The 19,203-nt window shown below is 40.4% G+C and overlaps 3 protein-coding genes across 3 annotated transcripts in view; 1 reads left to right on the top strand and 2 right to left on the bottom strand.

Annotated features, from left to right (window-relative positions):
* The window catches only part of vwa5b1 (von Willebrand factor A domain containing 5B1), a gene marked incomplete at both ends in the record, with an annotated part of 28,938 nt that extends 27,760 nt beyond the window's left edge, over positions 1-1,178 (bottom strand). The window contains 2 exons of the mRNA XM_079520178.1: positions 477-638; positions 1,040-1,178. Coding sequence (XP_079376304.1) covers positions 477-638; positions 1,040-1,178 — 301 coding nt within the window. The remainder of the gene's footprint in view (positions 1-476; positions 639-1,039) is intronic.
* A 5,370-nt stretch (positions 1,179-6,548) lies between these two features.
* Positions 6,549-17,433, top strand: ddx19a (DEAD-box helicase 19a). Its single transcript, XM_079524024.1, has 12 exons — positions 6,549-6,789; positions 7,357-7,411; positions 7,511-7,576; positions 7,907-8,042; positions 8,158-8,250; positions 11,186-11,288; positions 11,388-11,502; positions 12,738-12,915; positions 14,774-15,011; positions 15,537-15,699; positions 16,253-16,444; positions 16,542-17,433. The coding sequence occupies exons 1-12, from the start codon at positions 6,718-6,720 to the stop codon at positions 16,601-16,603; spliced, it is 1,473 nt and encodes a 490-aa protein (XP_079380150.1). The 5' UTR covers positions 6,549-6,717; the 3' UTR covers positions 16,604-17,433.
* Positions 17,434-18,107: 674 nt separating this feature from the next.
* On the bottom strand, positions 18,108-18,997 carry ubxn10 (UBX domain protein 10; the record flags this gene model as incomplete). The annotated part of the gene is made up of 1 exon (XM_079514216.1): positions 18,108-18,997. One exon carries the CDS (start codon positions 18,995-18,997, stop codon positions 18,248-18,250), a length of 750 nt encoding a protein of 249 aa, XP_079370342.1. The 3' UTR covers positions 18,108-18,247.
* Positions 18,998-19,203: the final 206 nt, after the last annotated feature.

The raw sequence follows: 19,203 nt of genomic DNA, 5'->3' as shown, positions 1-19,203 counted from the left end.
CTGAGTCGAATAGAACTGTGAAGCATTTGCCTCAGGACAGATTCTTTTTTGTGTGTATCTGATCTTCTGATGAGCAAAGCCAAGGTTCATTCCTTCCTCTGGGAAACAACTCGCCCACACACAGGTCAACACAAACATGAGGGTCACAAAAACGAAAGGCTTTAAATCCTTATCAATCACTACAGTATTAGTCATATTAGTTATGTGTTTCACACAATGTAAATGCATGACAACAGATTAAATTAGAAAACATGAAACTTTCACTCTTTTCTTTTCGTTGAATAAAGGGAAAATATTCCCAGTGATTATGTCAGCAAGGCTAAAGGGAAAATATTCCCAGTGATTATGTCAGCAAGGCTAAAGGAAACCATTATTTATTTTACACCATATGTACCTTAATAATTTGTGCATTTCTTTGTGCTCCTAATCTCTGGATTTTCATAAACACACTCTCACAAGATAATACTCATTCTTACCAGTACAACCCCGGGACGCCCCATTAGCTGCATTGCAGCAATCAAGGTAACAGTCGTCAATTTTGGCTTTGTCCTTGATTTGCAATGTTATTATTTGACTCGATATCATAGCCTCGAACCCCACAACAGTGGAGTTTTCTTCCAGTGGATAAATAAAGATTCCTAAAGTGGAGAGAAAAATATAAAGAAAATTATATCAAAGGGCAGGTGTGTAAAACCTTCTTCTTTAAGTAAAGTATTAAAGCCAGTATTAGGGAGGGGAAGGGACCATCTGTTTATACTTATTATGAGGCTTTAAGAGGTGCTTGAGAACATGGGAAGATTTGATCGGAGATTATGGCATTATGGCATATTTTGCACAAGTAAAGAAATGTATCCCAAACAGAATATTAAAATTACCCATTTGGAGAGGAGGATTGACACGTTCTGCCTCACACTCATATAGTATTTGCCCAAGATCCCACAAGAATGCTGACCTTTACTAGCAAACATGTTACTGTGCTGATTATGAATGATGCCCATTCTCAGACATCTTATCACCTGTCCTATAGTATACTACTCACCCTCAATAGGATGATCCTCAATATTTTCATATGTCATGGAGGCAGTCAGACCCAAAGTGTAGCCCCTGACACAGGAAGTTATATCAGAAACGCTGAGGGGCAATGCGTTCCACCTCTCCTTATTCATCAGTCCAGGCATGGTGCTGGTTTTAGGATTCTGTTTTGTTGAGTGTTGAAGTGAGACAAAGAACAAATGCATCATATAATGACATGCTAATTCAGGATGCAAAACTAGACAGCGGCCCTTTGTGGAAAGCTCCCCTTTCTTCTTTATCCCATGCATTGTTATCGAGACATGACATCAAAGCCAATGTGGGCCACTGAAGCAATATGAATGCGACTGCCCATCTGCCGGCTCAGTGCCTCAAAAGTTTTATAACCATGGTAACCTCAAAAATGTTCTCCATAGAATCATGATGGGAGACACAGGTAGCCAATGTATCTCTAAAATAACCTTAAGAAATAGCACAACTGCAATATGTCACATGTTTATGAAGGTACCTAACATCATTAGGAAACATGCTGTTTAAATACTGCCATAAATGCAGTATTAGTAGTAAATTCATATTCAAAGGCATCAATAATTCTCAGGTAGAATTTAGCTTGGTTTATGATGTGAGGTATACAGTAAATAATACATTGCTTCTCTGGGTTGTTTCGAAATAAATATCATTTGATCAGCATGTCATCCAACTAAATTAAGGGTAGTTGGAGGACCCATCATTGACTGACAAATAACTTATTAAAAGTCAAAGTGGGATTTTGGACAGCATATGGTAATTTATGGAGTAGAAAAGGTCATGCAGAAGCTCCTCTACTGACTGTGTGAATATAGTGCCACCGTGTGTGCAGTACCTTCTCCCTCAAAGAGAGCTATCTGTTGCTGCAGAAACTTAAAACATATTTGTAATTTAGCACATTTCAAGCACAGCTGACTGTTTCTTCTACATTCACAACAAGAATAATCAAATGAATAATCAAATGAATAATCACAGTGTGTAGTTAATTGTATTTTTATTTTATTTTATTTTTAGAACTGAGTTGATTTAATTTTTTTGTTTTGTTTATTTTTCTTCCAACTCAGCTACCGACTACTGTACTGTAGCCTATCTCAGCTTGAAGTAATCATCATACAAAGTGACAGTCCCATGGGCTGCGCTGGATGAATCATACTGAGCCCATCAGGGGAGCTAAACAGCCACTACTAAACCATCCACTTTGAACATTTTGTGTCAGCGCTGTTGTCAGTAGACACACTACAACCACCTGTTGGCACAGTTTTGTGAATGAAGGAAGACTTATCAATGCCATGCTGACTATTTTGCTTTTCATATCTGTGAGAGACATAGTATTAATAAATCATCTCATATCATCAGCATCCGCATCAATATCTTACCTTTCATTTGGGTTCAAGTGGATGTATCAGTGATCTTTCTCTGTTTCAGTAGTCCATTTATCATGAAAGATATCCTCCTGTTCCACAGCCTCTCTTCTTATCCCTTTTTTATTATTTGCCTGTGGTGAGAGAACAAGATGCTGCCACAGGTGGCTATTGATGCAGGTCCCTGGATCTGAACAGGAGGTAAAACCACAAAGAGGAGGACAATGGATTCACCCGTTGCAGCAATTAAATCAGCGCAGCAACATGTGGTTATAAAAAAAACTATGTTTTAGTCTCTCCTCCTTTGAATGGAGGAGTTGGAGGGACAGATAGAGAGATAAGGGGAGAGGGAGGAAAAGAGAGCGACTGCGATGGAGAGAACGAGAGAGAGAGAGAGAGAGAGAGAGAGAGAGAGAGAGAGAGAGAGAGAGGGAGGGAGGAAAAGAGAGCGACTGCGATGGAGAGAACGAGAGAGAGAGAGAGAGAGAGAGAGAGAGAGAGAGAGAGAGCTAAGTGGGGAGGGAGGGAAAGAGGGGGAATGAGACAGAGCTAGAGTCCACTGCAACAGATAAACACCCCCCTCCCCTCCCCTCTGCATTCATAGCATCAGTACCATCCATTCCGTCTCGCACCACTCAAGTGTCCTTTTTGATTGCTAGGAACCTTAAATTAAATACAAGACTAGACAAGGAGAGACAAAATAACAGGAGGTGGAAAAGGTGGGTGGAAGCTGGGAACATAAATGTCTCCCTTGAATAAACCGCTATATTTCTCTCTCTCTCTCTCTCTCTCTCTCTCCCTCCACCTTTTTCTCTCTCTGGTGTGGTCGGAAAGCCTTAATGTGTTGAACCCAATGAGGGATTTTTTTGTGAGCACTTAGTCTGATGCAGCTGATTTCTTCACAGGTTACCATGACAATCAATATCATCACCCCGGTGCCATTTTAAGGTCCTTTGCTTGGTGTGAAGATGGGAATGGTGCATGTGTGGGAGTATTGGTTGGCTGAGATCCGCTTCAGGATCCACTTTGGGAATTGAATGAACAGGTTGTCAATAAACCTCTGTCTCTACACACTTTCTCTCTTAGTCACACGTTGGCACACAACACACACACACACACACACACACACACACACACACACACACACACACACACACACACACACACACACACACACACACACACACACACACACACACACACAAAATCCACATACATTCTTGAATTCACACTTATATTCATTCTGTTTATCAATATTGTGAACACATCTCCCAAAGCCAGAAACAGAACAGTTGATAGCTGCAGCATGCAATCGTGATGTTAAATCTGCAGTGGTGGAAAGTAACTATTTTTTAATACTTTTTATTCCACGATTTTGTAACCCATGTTTTTCACCCAGTGTCACTGATCTAATGTGATCCTTTTTGTGAGGGTACCTACCCATGTTGTACTCCACTACAATTATTTGAAAACTTTATATAGTTACTTTGTACTAGTTATTTTGTAACTAGTAACTGGAGTACTTTTTCCACCACTGGCAGCATGCAATAATGATGTCAAATCTGCTGCTCCACACTGCAGAATGAGAGAAGAGGAAGATGTTGTCTGTAATACATCTTAAAAGAATATAATGTTGTCTTTAATACAGCATATGAAAAAATAATCTCATTTTCTAGAATAAATGTTTTCTTGCGTTGTATGTGAAATCAGAAATCACAAAATATGATTACTTTAGTTGATTAAGGATTTTTGATTGGGTTTCAATCACATTGTGTTTTTAACCTTATTTTAGAAATGGCCTTTAGGGCTGTCATGACTTTAGTACTATGTATTTATTTTTTACTTTGTATGGATCATCTCAACCTAGGTTTTTTTCTCAGTGCATGTTACATCCTTGTGACAATAAATCTCTTGAATCTTGAAACCTGATAGCCTAAATGCAGCCAACTCTTTAGTTCTCTAACTCAGTGGTTTTCAACCAGTGGTCCGGGGACCACCAGTGGTCCTTGAGGGTTCCAGGTGGTCCCCAGCTGAGGAGAGTTGGTAACCAAATGGACCCTTATAGATCTTTAACCCTTGAGAGTGTAAAATGAAACCAAATGGTCCATTTGGTTTTATTTGACACCCTCAAGAGTTAAATTATTGTTCAATATCTGTGTAACCTTGGCAGAAATACACATATATTCTTCGACTACGCCACCTTGGGGATTTAACCCAAGGACCTCAATTAAAGTGCAACAGTATAAAGTGCAACACAGGTTCGTTGTAATCATAGGAGCAGAGACGTGCTTCTCAAGATAATCACTTTCCATTTATTGTAACAAAAATATTAGTTTAGTTTAATTCGATCAATCAAGTTATACAGTACAATTTAATATTAAAAGGGTAAGCAGGGGTCAACAATCGACCAGGGGGAGAAGAGGAAGAAGAGGAAGAAGTTAGTGGGGTGAGGGTTCTGACTACTCCACAGCAAATACACTACAAAATCACTTACAAACACTGGTGGGTTAGGTGCACTCTAACACACACACACACACACACACACACACACACACACACACACAGTGAGGAGGGGGAAGAGCCCTCCCAATAGATCTCCCCCACAGTACGATGTTGCCTCTGTATGCTCTGAATAATACAGGAAACAACAATTAGTATCAATTAACAGGTAATTGGCAGTTCAGTTAATACGTTGCAGTTGGGTTATCAAAAAGTAAAATACAATACAAAAGGATGAATACTAATCTAGGAAAAGGGGCAAGCACAGCAAGGACTAAGCCTCAGCAATTAAGGTCTGGTACATGGCAGGGACTATAGAGCGTCGCAGTCCCGCCTCCTACCCTGGCCCAGGAAATGAAACCCAATGCATTATTCTCATAGACATTTCGTAAAGTATTTATTTAAAGACGGTTACGCCGCGGACAAAGCCAACTCGAGTCGTGACAACTCATGACAACACAAACAATATTTTGGACCAAACAAATAATTACAAAGAAGAAAAACAACAAAAAAAGTGTTGTAACCTGCCGTTTTTTTCTTCTTTCTAATTATTTGTTTGGTCCAAAATATTGTTTGTGTTGTCATGAGTTGTCACGACTCGAGTTGGCTTTGTCCGCGGCGTAACCGTCTTTAAATAAATACTTTACGAAATGTCTATGAGAATAATGCATTGGGTTTCATTTCCTGGGCCAGGGTAGGAGGCGGGACCGCGACGCTCTATAGAAGACATGGCAGGAGGCTCATGGAAGGAGCATGTAGCTGTAGGCCTACACAAAGCGCCTGGTACACCAGCCTATACATCATCGATGCCGATGGTGAATCCAAGCTAATAGAAACGGCAGGCTTTCTTTTCCTGAAAAGTTGCAATGCAAAAGTTGAAGCCATCGTTCTCACGATAATACAAATCTAAATATATTTTAAAACAAATCTTGTTTAAAAAAACATCTGCCTAATGATGATGTCACTGGTGGACGGGTGTCCGAACTGCCCAAAGCCCTCCTATGAGTGAGGACCAATTATATGAAGAGATGTTGAAAAGTGGTGAAGTGGTCCTTTAACATTGTTGGATTTCTGTGGCTATAAGAATAATGTTAATTACTTTGTACTGTGTGTGTGCGTGTGCGTGTGCGTACAGTTAAAATATGTTGCTATTAGGGGTGTTGTATATCAACACTCGTTTAATTTGTCAAATGGACTAGTCAAATATTTGACCCAGCAGGGTGGGGTGGGCTGGTGGGCACTGCACTGGGCAGTGGCACATGCCATGACGCACGCTGCTCTTCCCACTTGTCTGTCTGGATCATAGGGATGATTGGGTTAGTGGTCTCATAGCTGGAGGGACCGTCGCGCTGTGATTGGCTAGTTGGTTGGCAACCGCACACATGTATTCCGTGGACAGTAACTATAACGACAGATGAGTCTCTGAGTGAGAACACGTGGGTATGAATTCAAAATCAACCAAACGTAGCAGATGTACAACTAAGCTCACAACGCCTGGCGGCACTGCTACGTGTTGTGAACTTGTAGGTCGGCTTATTTTGTTTGTGCGCGACACCGTGGTCGTAATACGACGAAACTTACACATCAGGTAAAACCATGTGCCCCTGACAACCAATTACCCAATCACAGCGCGATCGTCCCTTCAGGCCATGGGACTCACCCACTCGCTCCACGGTCTCTCTCCACTCCACCTGATGAACGGGAGCATCATCATCATCACAAGCATCGCGTTCACATCAACAAAACTTTTGAAAGTTAACTTGTTGTTTGAAGAAAGCACCATTATTAACATCTAATAATGTCTTCAGACTCTTGGTCAAGGGCCGTCGATGTTCAAGATGCTTCGACTATTAAACCTAAACCCAGACAGGTAACGTGTCGAGTTTTACATTGATGGCATGCATTGCAAACATCAAATGCGCTTTAATACATCGTTTCTCGAATTATTCTTTCGACAGTTCGACCCAAATTACCGGAAAACTATGTACAAATGTACTATGTACAAATGTACCATGTACAAAAGAATTATAGACAAAAAAAAAATTCGTTGTAACTTGTAAAGTAGTACTTTTTGTCGAGTGACCCTTAATAGCCTGTGCCCTGTGTCACACCTGTTAAGCTAACATGATGTAATTTCATGGCTAACATGTTATGCTGTCTAGTAGTAGCACGTGTGATTCTTTGCAAACTTGCACCTATTAATGTACTGTCTATTATGGCATTGCACTGTGGTTTTATGCATTTATGTAATTGCATTATGTTTGATTAAATACTTTAAACAGTTTGCAAAAAAGGTACAGTGGTACGTGATAAAAGGATAACACAAAAAAGCTCAGGGCTTGTTTCCATTTTGGTCCTGTAAATGTGCTGTGATGTTTGCATTATGTACTGTAATAATGCCATTGCATTCATGCATTGTTTCTGTGTTCCCCTCCAGTTTATCAGGCGTATAGACCGGGACACTCCACTGAGCATCAGAGGAGAGATAAATGGTAACTTTAATCTTGGCATTATTAAAATGCTTTTGTATCTTAAGCCATCTTTTAATTCTCATGATCTGTATGACATCAATGTATGCTGCTTCTATGTAGGGAACGATTTGCCAGTGATTGAAAAGAAAGGAGAGGCACCAAAGAAAGCAGAGGAACCAGATAAAGGTACAATGTATTCGTTTTTTGATCAGTTTTTCACATTTTATAAACATAAGAAATGGTGATAAAGTCCAACTTGTAAAATAAATCAACTAAATTAACACTAAAACTTCCACATAATGACATGATGGATTTGCACAATATCGTGAATTTAAAAAATGCATGCATGCTTAATGTTGGTGTGGTATGAATTGCAATTGATGGCTCTCTCCTATATCATATCGTCAAACATCTTAATGGCCACCCTTCCCTCTGATATATAACCTTGTCATACAGCTACTGTATTGATCTGAAGTCTGATCTTTCGACTCATACAGTTCATTGTGTATTTTACAGTGAGCGCAGCAGAACAATCACTGCTGAATAAATTGATTCGCAACAATCTTGTGAAGAATAGAAACCACGTTGAGGTCCTCCAGCGAGACCCCAACTCTCCTCTCTTCTCTGTGAAGACATTTGAAGAGCTCAGACTGTAAGTCTGGAACTTCCAGTAATTTTCCAGAAGGCTATATACATTTCATCCAATGCCGTTACTGTATATTGTTTTCAGTTTCATAACATGACAGTATTGGCTTGGTGTTCAACAGGAAACCTCAGCTTCTTAAGGGTGTCTACACCATGGGCTTCAATAGGCCATCAAGGATCCAGGAAAATGCACTGCCAATGATGCTTGCAGAGCCGTGAGTACCTTTTTATGATGGCGGGACTATATATTTTTTTCATGATGGTCACCATGTTTATGCAAATATAGTTACATAAAGTCTGGAGACTGGCAGCACTAAAAGTATGGCACCGATCAATCATCAACTTCAATTGTCAATCATAGCGTGCATATCATAGAATCCCAATATCAGGGTTGAAATAAATTGTGACCTTGATAAAAGTCTGATCTTTGCCTAATAACATTTCATACGGAAGTCTCCACTAAAATTACACCTAACCCACAATGTTATCTACTTTTTTTGGGAACATGGGCTCCATGCTCAGCCTGTTGAAAAACGGTGAATGTCAGATTTTGTGTGCTACAGTATACATAGCCACAATTTGCACAGATATTTATATAATGGGATGAATCTAGAGTTACAATACACTCCATTGACATCCCATTGATCCAAATTGCATCTCCGATACTGTATTAAACGATGTTAAACTCACCAACATTGCAGCTGTAGGGAAAACTTGAATTATCTTCTTTCAAACTGCAAAGCGTTTGTTTCATAAAAATCCACCGTAGACATGTTATGAGCTACTTTCTGTCAAGAAATTCTCTGCCGTGATATTGGAAGTGTTGGAGTTTGGAAGCACTGGTTTTTATCAACGGGTCGTGCTGCTGCCTCCATTATGTGAAAATTCGAAACAGGAGGTACGCATGGCCGTTCAGTGACTTCGACAAGCGCTTCCAAACCCCAACACTTAAAAAAAGAATCACCTGCACAGAATGTCTTGACAGAAAGTAGCTGATAACATGTCTACGGTGGACTTTTATGAAACAAATGCTTTGCAGTTTGAAAGAGGATAATTCAAGCTTTCCCTACAGCTGCAATGTTGGTGAGTTTAACATTGTTAATACAAGCAGATCAGAAATGCAATTTGGATCAATGGGATGTCAATGGAGGGTATTGACCATTTGCAGACCACGGCCATGTTTCCATCAGAGTTTGGAAGCACTCGTTTTCGGTCTGGTTTATTAACCAGGCTAATGTCCTGCTGCCTCTTGCATTATGTGGTAATTCAAAACAGGTGGTACATAGGGCTATTGAGTGATATCTAACGAGCACTTCCAAACTCCAGCACTTAGAAAAATAATCACCTGCAAGGACACAAAGTAGCTCATTACATGTATACAGTGATTTTTTATGAAACAAACACTTTGAGGATAAAAAGAGAATAATTCAAGCTTTCCGTACAGCTGCAATGTTGAGTTGGTGAGTTTGACGTTCTTTAATACAATCAGATAGGACTTTTCTGTTTGGATGAATGGGCTGCCAATGGAAGTTGCACCTAGCCATTAACTTATATGGTAAGATGGCCGCGGTCTGCATATAGAGAATAGCAACTAGTCTAGATTCATCCTATTATAAAATAATCTAGTGTTGCAAATTGTGACTACAGTATACAATCATATTCTTTCTCATCTGTTTTACATTGAAAGTGATCAGAGAGGCCCGAGTATCATAATTTTGCTGAAGACACTTCTGTTGGGGTCAGAAGTGGAGCACCCCCAATTCATATTTCCATAATCAGCCTAGTGGGAATATGCATGCACAGTTTCACCGCAATCGGACACTGTGTTTATGATTTGTGGCATTTTGTACAAAAGGGCCACTCCTGAAAACTTTGGAAGACATAGCCAATCAGGATGGAATATGAGAAATCGGACCCGTCTTGATTACATGACTACCGATCATTTGTACCAATTTGTGTGATATTTGGATAAAATCTGAAGGAATAATATCAAAGAATGTGTTTTACATAAGTCGGCCTCCTGGTGGCGCAATGAAGAGCAGATGTGAAAAATAGTCTGGTTTTTCCTTTTCCCTCTAGGGAGTGCGCATATAAAGTTGTACACAGATCGGTGCAGTTATAGGTAAAACACAAATGGGCCTGTTATAGCGCCACCATGAGGTTGATGTGTACATTTCCAAGTGGCATTTATTCCTCGGCATAGTGGGAATGTGCATGAAACATTTCCCTCAAATTGCACTCTGTGTTCCTGATTTGAGGCATTTTGTTCAAAACGGACCAATCTTGCAACTTTGGAAGGCAATCTTAGTCAATGGGGATGGAATATGGGGAAGCGGACAGGTCCGTGTTGATCACATGACTATAGAGATGGTATATAGCGATTTGCGTGATGTATGGATAAAATGTGTACGAATAATGTAATGAAATGAGTTTAGCAAAAATCGACCTCATGGTGACGCTATAACAGGTTCATCATTGGCATCCAGGGAGAGTGTGCAGAGTTTGGCCAATGATGCCGGAGATTAGCTGTACACGGATGGACAGAGTGCAAAACATGAGGGGCATGTCTGGGTCTGTCCCAAAGCTGCAAAGCAATTTTATACTCTATATCTGACTTTTACACCTTAATGGTGCAGCTCTGTCATTAAAGTTCGGTTTCTCCCGTTTGGGTAAATTGCAGATCATCGATCGTGTCATTTGGAGTGAAAATCGTTTGATTTAAATCAGTCGCCGATCTACCGGAGCGCCTCTCCTTCTGACTGCTTAATCTTGACTGGACAACTATTTAATCACCGTCCCAAACTTTGGTTTTGTTAATTTTCGCTGTAGCATATTCACTAGCTTCAATAAATGCATGTTATCTTCAGAATGCCAAATTAGTGATAAAACAGCATAAAGTCAACAGTATTAGTTTTAAAACTATTTTGCACTGATCAGGTACTGTACTACAGTAACCTTAATTTATACTTAAATCTCACGACATTGTCGATTGCCAACAAGAACTGGTCTACAAGCTAAGATGTAGGGTGTTGTAGCGCCTTGAAAGCAATGTGAGCTTGTAGATCTGCCATCTAAACATATAATTCAGGCTTTAGGCTTTATCTCTCACCTCTTCTATCTTAACCGTGTCCCATATTTGTTTTGCTCTAGCCCTCAGAATCTGATTGCCCAGTCCCAGTCAGGCACAGGTAAAACCGCTTCCTTCTCATTGGCCATGCTGAGCCATGTCAACCCAGCTGACAAGTGGTGTCAGGTAAGTCTTATTTTGTTTAGAACCCCACAATGTCTGCTTATCTTCCTAACAAGGCTTGAAAACTAGTCACTTAATTACATTATTTCTTTGCACTTGCAGTGCCTTTGCATTGCGCCAACATACGAGCTTGCTCTGCAGATCGGCCAGGTCATTGAAAAGATGGGGAAGTTTTACGCTGATGTCAAACTGGCCTATGCCATTCGGGGCAATAGACGTAAGTATTTTCATTTTGGAATTAGCATTTTAACCACTTTTAAACCTTATTCAACGTTTAAAACATGTTCTAACTAGAAAAAGTGCCCTTCCGGGCACAGGTCTCCACCAGGAGGATAGGAGTGTGTGTGATGTTTGGCAAAATGTTTAGGAGGATTTCTTTTCCTTCATTTTGTTGAGGAAATGCAGAGCCAGATCACTCATAGCATCTCTGAGGATAGAATTCTGGATGAGCAGGACATGTGCAGCATTTTGTACAAAACGGGCCACTCCTGAAAACTTTGGAAGGCAATCTTAGCCAATCAGTGTACAATCTGAGAAATCCAACAGACTCGTCTTGATCACATGACTACAGAGATCATGTGTACCGATTTGAGGCATTTTGTTCCAAAAATGTGTTTTGCAAAAATCAACCTGTTGGTGGCGCTATAACAGGCCAATGTGAAAAGGGTGGGATATATTCCTCAGCCTAGTAAGAAAATGTGTGAAAGATTTCACGTAAATTGCATGCTGCGTTCATGATTTGAGGCTATTGTTCAAAACGGGGCAATCTTGCAAACTGTGAAAGCCAATTATAGCCAATTAGGATGGAATATGAAATATCAGACAGATCCGACTTGAGCACATGACCATAGAGATACTGTGTAACGATTTGTGAGAATTTTGGACAGAATCTGGAGGAGTAATATCAAAAAATGTGTTTTACAAAAGTCGGCCTCCTGGTGGCGCTATAAAAGGCAGATGCGGAAAATGCAGGTAAAAGGTTTGTCCTTGGCCTCTAGGGAGTGTGCATGCAACATTTCACGCAGATCGGTGCAGTTTTAGGTACAAAATGTGAAAAGCTGCCTCATGGAGGCGCTATAACAGGCCGTTCTGGAAAATGTGGGGCAGAGGTTCATCGTTGGCATCCAGGGAGTGTGTGTGCAAAGTTTGGCATCGCCCGGGTTAACGGTGCCGGAGATTAGCTGTTCACAGACGGACGGAAGGACGGAAGGAAGGAAGGACGGAAGGACGGACACACGGACGGAGTGCAAAACATACTCTCTCCCCATGCCTTCGGCCTGGTGGAGACAACAATAGACCGTTGTGACCTTGTAGATGAGCTATTTTTTTAACATTTCGGCTATAATGTCATACCCAAAATGGGGATGCCAGGTAAAAGCAGTTACATTTGTAAATTGTCCTGCAAAGGGCTCTTGCAACATATGCTATTAGATCTCTTTATGCTTCCTTCAGTGGAGCGAGGTACAGTCTTGCAGGAGCAGATCGTCGTCGGGACACCTGGCACAGTCCTGGATTGGTGCTGGAAGCTCAAGGCCATCGACCCCAAGAAGATACGAGTTTTTGTTCTGGATGAGGCGGATGTCATGATATCAACACAGGGCCATCAGGACCAGAGCATTCGCATCCATAGGTAAGTTTCCCCTCAGAGAAATACTTTAAAGGGGTCATGAAATCCTAGGCAGAATATAGCTGCAGCTATTGGGTGTGTTTAGGTGTGCCAGTGTGCAGGCATAGACTGTAGTCACGTTGTGATTTATTTCATGTTGAGTTAAAAAGTTCATTGAAATAGTATTCAAAATAGACATTATTAGTATTGTTCACTGCATACTTGAAATGTATGTTGTGGATTTATTGTTCTTTATTTGGAATAAGAGAAGTTAACCGGAAACGGAATTTCGTCTCACTTAGGTGATCTCACAACCTAGAATGAACGTACACAGACTAGTGTTGACATGTTTCTTGATGCAACGAGACTGACAGAATCCACGTAAATAATTGAAACCTTTGCCACATTTTGTATCCACGTTTTGTATTTTTCTACTGCAAGAAGTCATTAAACCTTTATATTTCATACTTGGTGTCGTCATTTCAAACTTTTAAGAACTTTCACTAAAGTCAACAGTATTGTCAATACTTGCACATTGGTGCACCTAAATCTAACACTCATTAATAGTTAGAACTAATATTTCAGTTCAGCATTATTTCTTTGTTGTTTCTTGTTTGATTGTTAATTCTGATCAAGCAAGCTCACAACATATAGGTCCTCATTCACAACGGCGTTTACGCTCATAAAGTGACGTTACATGACAGGCATTTACGTGGATTTCCACATTAGCCTATTTGAATGAATGGCATCAGCGTGTTTGAAAGTCGGCCAGTCATATCATAGTTTTAAGCCAGCTCACCTCCACTTGCGCTTGTTCACAAACATGACGGACAGACAGACAAGAAAGGCTGTTGATGATGATTATTATTACTACTGTAAATCGCTGATCAGCATGTTGACAGAGACTCAGCCAATTCAAGTTTCACGTAGGCCTAAATGCCTTTGCTGCAAGCACCTATCTGCCTCCATTTGCGTCATGGTATTAATTTATAATGTATATTGATCACATGCGGACGCCACAGAGAATAGCCAACTCTTACCTGCAGCTGAGGAAACATACAACGTAGTTGGATCGGATGAAATATAGCCTTTAGTCCAAATCCCACAAGAAAAAAAAGAAAGAAAATATGTCCTGTGTCCATGCATGTCCATATATTTGCTTTCCAAATCCGACAGTGCAGGGCAGGGAATCAATCACCGCAGTAGACTAATCAATAGGGCCTTTTATCATTGCCGAGTTTTAATATAGCTTTTGGTCGTGTGGTGAACAGTACAAATTCTTTCTCATAATGTAAAAGTAACTGTAACATCAGTTAACTTATTAACGTTCTGACATTTAACAAGGAGTGAAGCAATGCGTGCCAAGTTGGCAAGTTTCGTTTATAATTATATACATATAACTCGCACTGTTTGCTTGAAGATCTGTCCGTGCAGACCCGCCTGTCAAAATTAACTGCTACTCGCGGCTGTTGTATATAATTAAAACTTGGGAATCCTCTGTGCAGTCTATGATGACGTATTTCGATATTTCCTGTTGCCTTATATGGTCGTGGATGTTCCATCAAACCAGGCGACACCAGGCGAATCGCTTGGAAAAAATGCGGAAAGGATACACTCGCCGATCCGCACAAATTAAGTGATTACACCTGGTTCCCTGAATAACACGGGACTTAACCGTAGCTTGATCGGACGGATTTTCCGCTATATATACGCATGACCTTTACGCTTCCGTTACACTGTGGCGTATTTCTCCTTTGTGAATGTGGACCATAGTGTGTAATTGGTGTGATAATTATGTTTTGGTGCATGACACCAGCACATGTCATCAGGACAAAGTATATTACTCTCCAACAAACACCTCTCCATTTCCCCTCTGCTGCAGAATGCTGCCTAAGGATTGTCAGATGCTTCTGTTCTCTGCCACCTTTGACGACATGGTGTGGAACTTTGCACAAAGGGTGATTCCCGACCCAAATGTCATCAAGCTGAAGCGTGAAGAGGAGACACTCGACAACATCAAGCAGTTCTACATATTATGCGAGGGGAAAGAGGCCAAGTTCGCAGCACTCTGCAACATATATGGATGCATCACCATCGCACAGGCCATGATCTTCTGCCATGTAAGTCATGTGGCTTAATCTTAAAGCTTTGGATGAGTATTCTCTCTCTCTCTCTCTCTCACATTGTTTAAAAAAAATCACATGCAAACAAGACAAAGACATACTTTACAAACATGACAACCAAAGAAAAAAAACATAGGATGGTTCCTCCTGTTCATCTTCGCCATCGTCCACAGACTCCACACACAAAGACGTAATATTGCACATGCCACACTAGTTCAGATCTCCAAGCATACCCCCTCACAATCACATTTCCCACGTTGAGTGCTGCGAACTTGGATGAGTACTATGCTAAATAATAGAATATAACTTGGGTCGTTGTATTTGGTCTCTCCTGTGACACAACCTTTGACACAATCTGTTTGTGGATTGACACAAAATTAAATTTCTCCCCACAGCAAGAAAGTTGTCACTATTGGCTCAGTGGATAAACCTTCAGCACTTGTGCAGGAGACCCAGGTTCAAATTCAGGGTAGAATGGGAAAGTTCCAGGTTATGACAGACAACATATTGACTTGTTTTCAGACTCGTGTGATGGCTGGCTGGCTCACTGCTGAGCTAAGCAAGGAAGGGCACCAGGTGGCACTGCTGAGTGGAGAACTGACTGTGCAACAGAGAGCTGCAGTCATCGAGCGCTTCAGGGATGGCAAGGAGAAAGTGCTGGTGACCACAAATGTGTGCGCCAGAGGTAAATCATATAGTACAACTAGGGAATTAATGATGATGCATTGCGACAGTTGGAAATCAATTAGGATTTAGCAACTTTTACTTAAACCGGTTAATTATAAAGGGAATCTCAATGATCTTTTGAAGTGGCCTACTTTTTTTTTCCTTCACTGTTCGTCAGCAGGCACACAAACACGCACGTCTTACTATGGATGAATTGGTCTTTAGCAGTAATGTATTACTGTATATTGTAGTATGTACAGTCAATCTGACAAATGCTTCTATTGTTGAATGTTTCTATTATGGTGGAGTGGCATGGTATACAATACATAACTATAACCCAAACCATTCTTTAATTTGATATAGTAAGGTTAAGAAAAAAATACTGTCTTTGTCTGAGAAGTAATTCAAATTGTCATAACTTTCAAAATCATCATAAAAACCATTACATCACAAATGGTCTTGAATCATGGGTTTAGTGCATCTTTTCATCCTTGTATACTAATGTAAAATTCACAATCTCTTCCCAACCTCAATTTTATTTAATTATCTTTGTGTCTGTGTTGCTCATGCAGGCATCGATGTAGAGCAAGTTTCCATTGTCATGAATTTTGACCTTCCTGTGGACAGAGATGGGAACGCTGACAACGAGACATACCTTCACCGGATTGGCCGCACTGGGCGTTTTGGCAAACAAGGATTTGCCTTCAACATGGTTGACAGTCAACACAGCATGGATATTATCCATCAAATTGTGTTGCATTTCGGTATGTTTATTTTTCTAACAATTTGAGATTGATACTATTACAAGACATCCAGTTATTTTTTAACTCTTCCTAATATTGTTTTTTCTTTCTCCCGTAGACAGGAAAATTGTACAACTTGACACCGAGGATGCAAATGCACTTGAGAGAGTCATGAGCTGAATTCGTTGCTCATGCAGTTGGATGGCGTAATCACACTTTGTGCACCATGTACGACATGGGCCTTTTCCACATTTATTTTATTTACAAAAATATATATATATATATTTTTGGTTTTTGCTAATGCTGGCTATGCAAAGTTATTTTATTTTTAGGCCAGTGTTAGCCTAATTTGTGCCAAAGCGTTAGCACTTTATAAACTATCCATTATGCTGGGTTACCATTTTGAAAGGTGCTGCTGTTAACTGTACAAATGTACGGTAGAAGTGAAAACTTGAAATAATGCTATGTGGTTATTTTATTTAGCTTAAGTTCTTTTTTTTTTTTGGCCAGTAGCAGCCCAATTTATGCCAAAGCGTTGGGATATACACTTTATACTATAATTTTTTTTCCTTTATACTATACATTTTTTCTTATTTTGAAAGGTGCTGCTGTTAACTGTGTAAAAGACAGTAACATTGAAAACTTGAAATTATGCAATTTATGCACAAAGTATTTGGTAGCCGATTCTGTCAGTTGACAGGAGTTGGGCCCTTTTTTGATGTTTGTCACGTGTTGGCTGTTGGCCTAAATTTGCTTTTTGTGAACAAAGTTAAGATGTTTAATCACAGCGAGACTGTTGCAGTATATTCCATTCTTTCATTCTCTGCATTATTATGAAGAGCTCTTGCCCAAACAATTATAACAGCTGTCTGTCTGAAACATTTTTAATTTGAAGGCAACATTAAGTTTGGAAACATGGTTGTCCAGCCCTTGTATTGGCTGATATTTGATTGGCTTTTCACATATCTTGTCATCAACAATACTTAAAAATAAAAGAAATAAACTTAACAGCTGAGCTACATGATTCAATGTTTTTTAAAGATCTTAAAATGTGTAGTATGAGAATGCATACCACAGGTGTTTCAAATAAGCAATTCAGTACATCTAGCCATGTTCATGTTCTTTTCTAGTGTAAAAGGCTGATGTGTTTGGAGACATTTCTAGATTTTATACCATGATGAAGTATACAATTACAAGTAGTTTGTAATTGTTGATCTAATATTGATCTATTATTTAAGCTCAACCACTTTATACTTTGTCGTAATAGTGAAAATAGCTGATCTACAAGCTCACAGTGCCACATACTAGTTTGTGTATGTAGCACATACACGGATACTGTTACATTCAAAGTAGTGTGGCAGCTATACTGAAAGAATAGTATGGCCTATGCCAAGATTGTATGCATGTGTATGGTTTTATTACATAATGCTGCATTGTCTGAAGGAAGCCGAACAAAAATATGTTTTATTCTTATGTACCTTTCCTGTACACAAGATGTAACAAAGCACAACCTTGAATTGTGAGCTTGTAAATCAGCTATTTCTGGTGAATGTTCTATAGAGAGTATGCGCATGCTTAAAGTGAATGGCACATCGAGTGGCAAAGCAACATGCAAAGTGAGTTTAACATTGTTTAACGTTGTTTAATGCAATCAAATATGACTTTTCTGATTGGATGTATGGGCTGTCAAGGCCAGAAAGTAGTTTTTTGCCACTCAGTAGGCATTCCTGCATAACTTCCGGGTTTGATGATGTCACGCGCATACCCTCTATTATGACATGTCCAGAATGGGGATGCTAGTAATAGTATTAAAATGTGGCCTGTTCATGCATAGTCCACTGAGCTATCTTCCTGAGAAATGCATAGCAGTGATTTGTTCAAGATACCACACTGGGCCAATGTCATGTCCAAGTCTGTGAAGGTCTGACGTGGTACATCCATGGTCTCAATGAAACCACCTCCATACATTGTTCCATATCTGGCTTCTGCACTAGCTATCACTGTGAGCAAGGTGTCTGTAAAGAGATAGTGCTGCTCAAACCTTCTGCCACAGGGAACTCTGATAGCTAGGAACAAACTCCCTCTAGGACCAGCGGTGGGGGGTTCTCCAGTTGTTTCTGGTGTCAAATAAGACTCTGGGGGCATGAGGGAGACCCTGCAGTTCACATCAGCCACATTGCCCATTTCAGGGTTGCTTTGGGTTATCGGCACTGTGGGCTCAGTGTGCCTGTGCTGTTTGTGGCGGATACACTTATCAGAGAGCTTATTGGGCCCCTTCTCCATGCTCAACTCTGATCGCCTTTTCTCAATGGAAGGAAGGACCATGTACTTGTTTAACGAAAGTGCTGGAGGTGAAGGGCCAAACTGCAGCATGTGTGCAACTTCATCCTGTGATTCCTGTCTCATTTGGTGGGTCTGTCTGATCATGGTGTGCGACTGTGAGCGGAGGTAGCTGTCTGGCCTGCTGTGCTCCACAGGAGGTTTTGGAGTCAATGCTGCACTCTGGATGCCATCTGGAGGGCGGACTGAGGCCCTGCTTCTTCCTTTCGAGGATTTGGGCCTTGTCAAATGCATTGATCTTCTGCAGCTATTGGGTCTCTCCTAGTGACTCACTGGCAATGAAGATTATCAGACAGTGATTTATTTGGGAGAGAGACAGAGGTGATAAAGGTGATATTTTGGTTAAAACAAAGTATTTTGTGTAAAGGTTTTAAATATGTATAGGCCAGGGATCCCTGTTAATAAGGGAAAATTAGCTTAAGTTATGGCAAATCTGGAAA

Source organism: Electrona antarctica, assembly GCF_951216825.1.
Source record: "Electrona antarctica genome assembly, chromosome: 2".
NCBI classification, from domain to species: Eukaryota; Metazoa; Chordata; class Actinopteri; order Myctophiformes; family Myctophidae; genus Electrona; species Electrona antarctica.
The sequence above is the reverse complement of the archived record's forward strand: the minus strand, read 5'-3'. Positions and strand labels throughout refer to the sequence as shown.

Coding starts and splice junctions, on each gene's coding strand:
- ddx19a (XM_079524024.1), top strand. CDS start 6,718: ATGTCTTCAGACTCTTGGTCAAGGGCCGTCGATGTTCAAGATGCTTCG. Junction 7,412..7,510: donor CATCAGAGGAGAGATAAATG/GTAACTTTAATC, acceptor GCTTCTATGTAG/GGAACGATTTGCCAGTGATT. Junction 12,916..14,773: donor CAGAGCATTCGCATCCATAG/GTAAGTTTCCCC, acceptor CCTCTGCTGCAG/AATGCTGCCTAAGGATTGTC.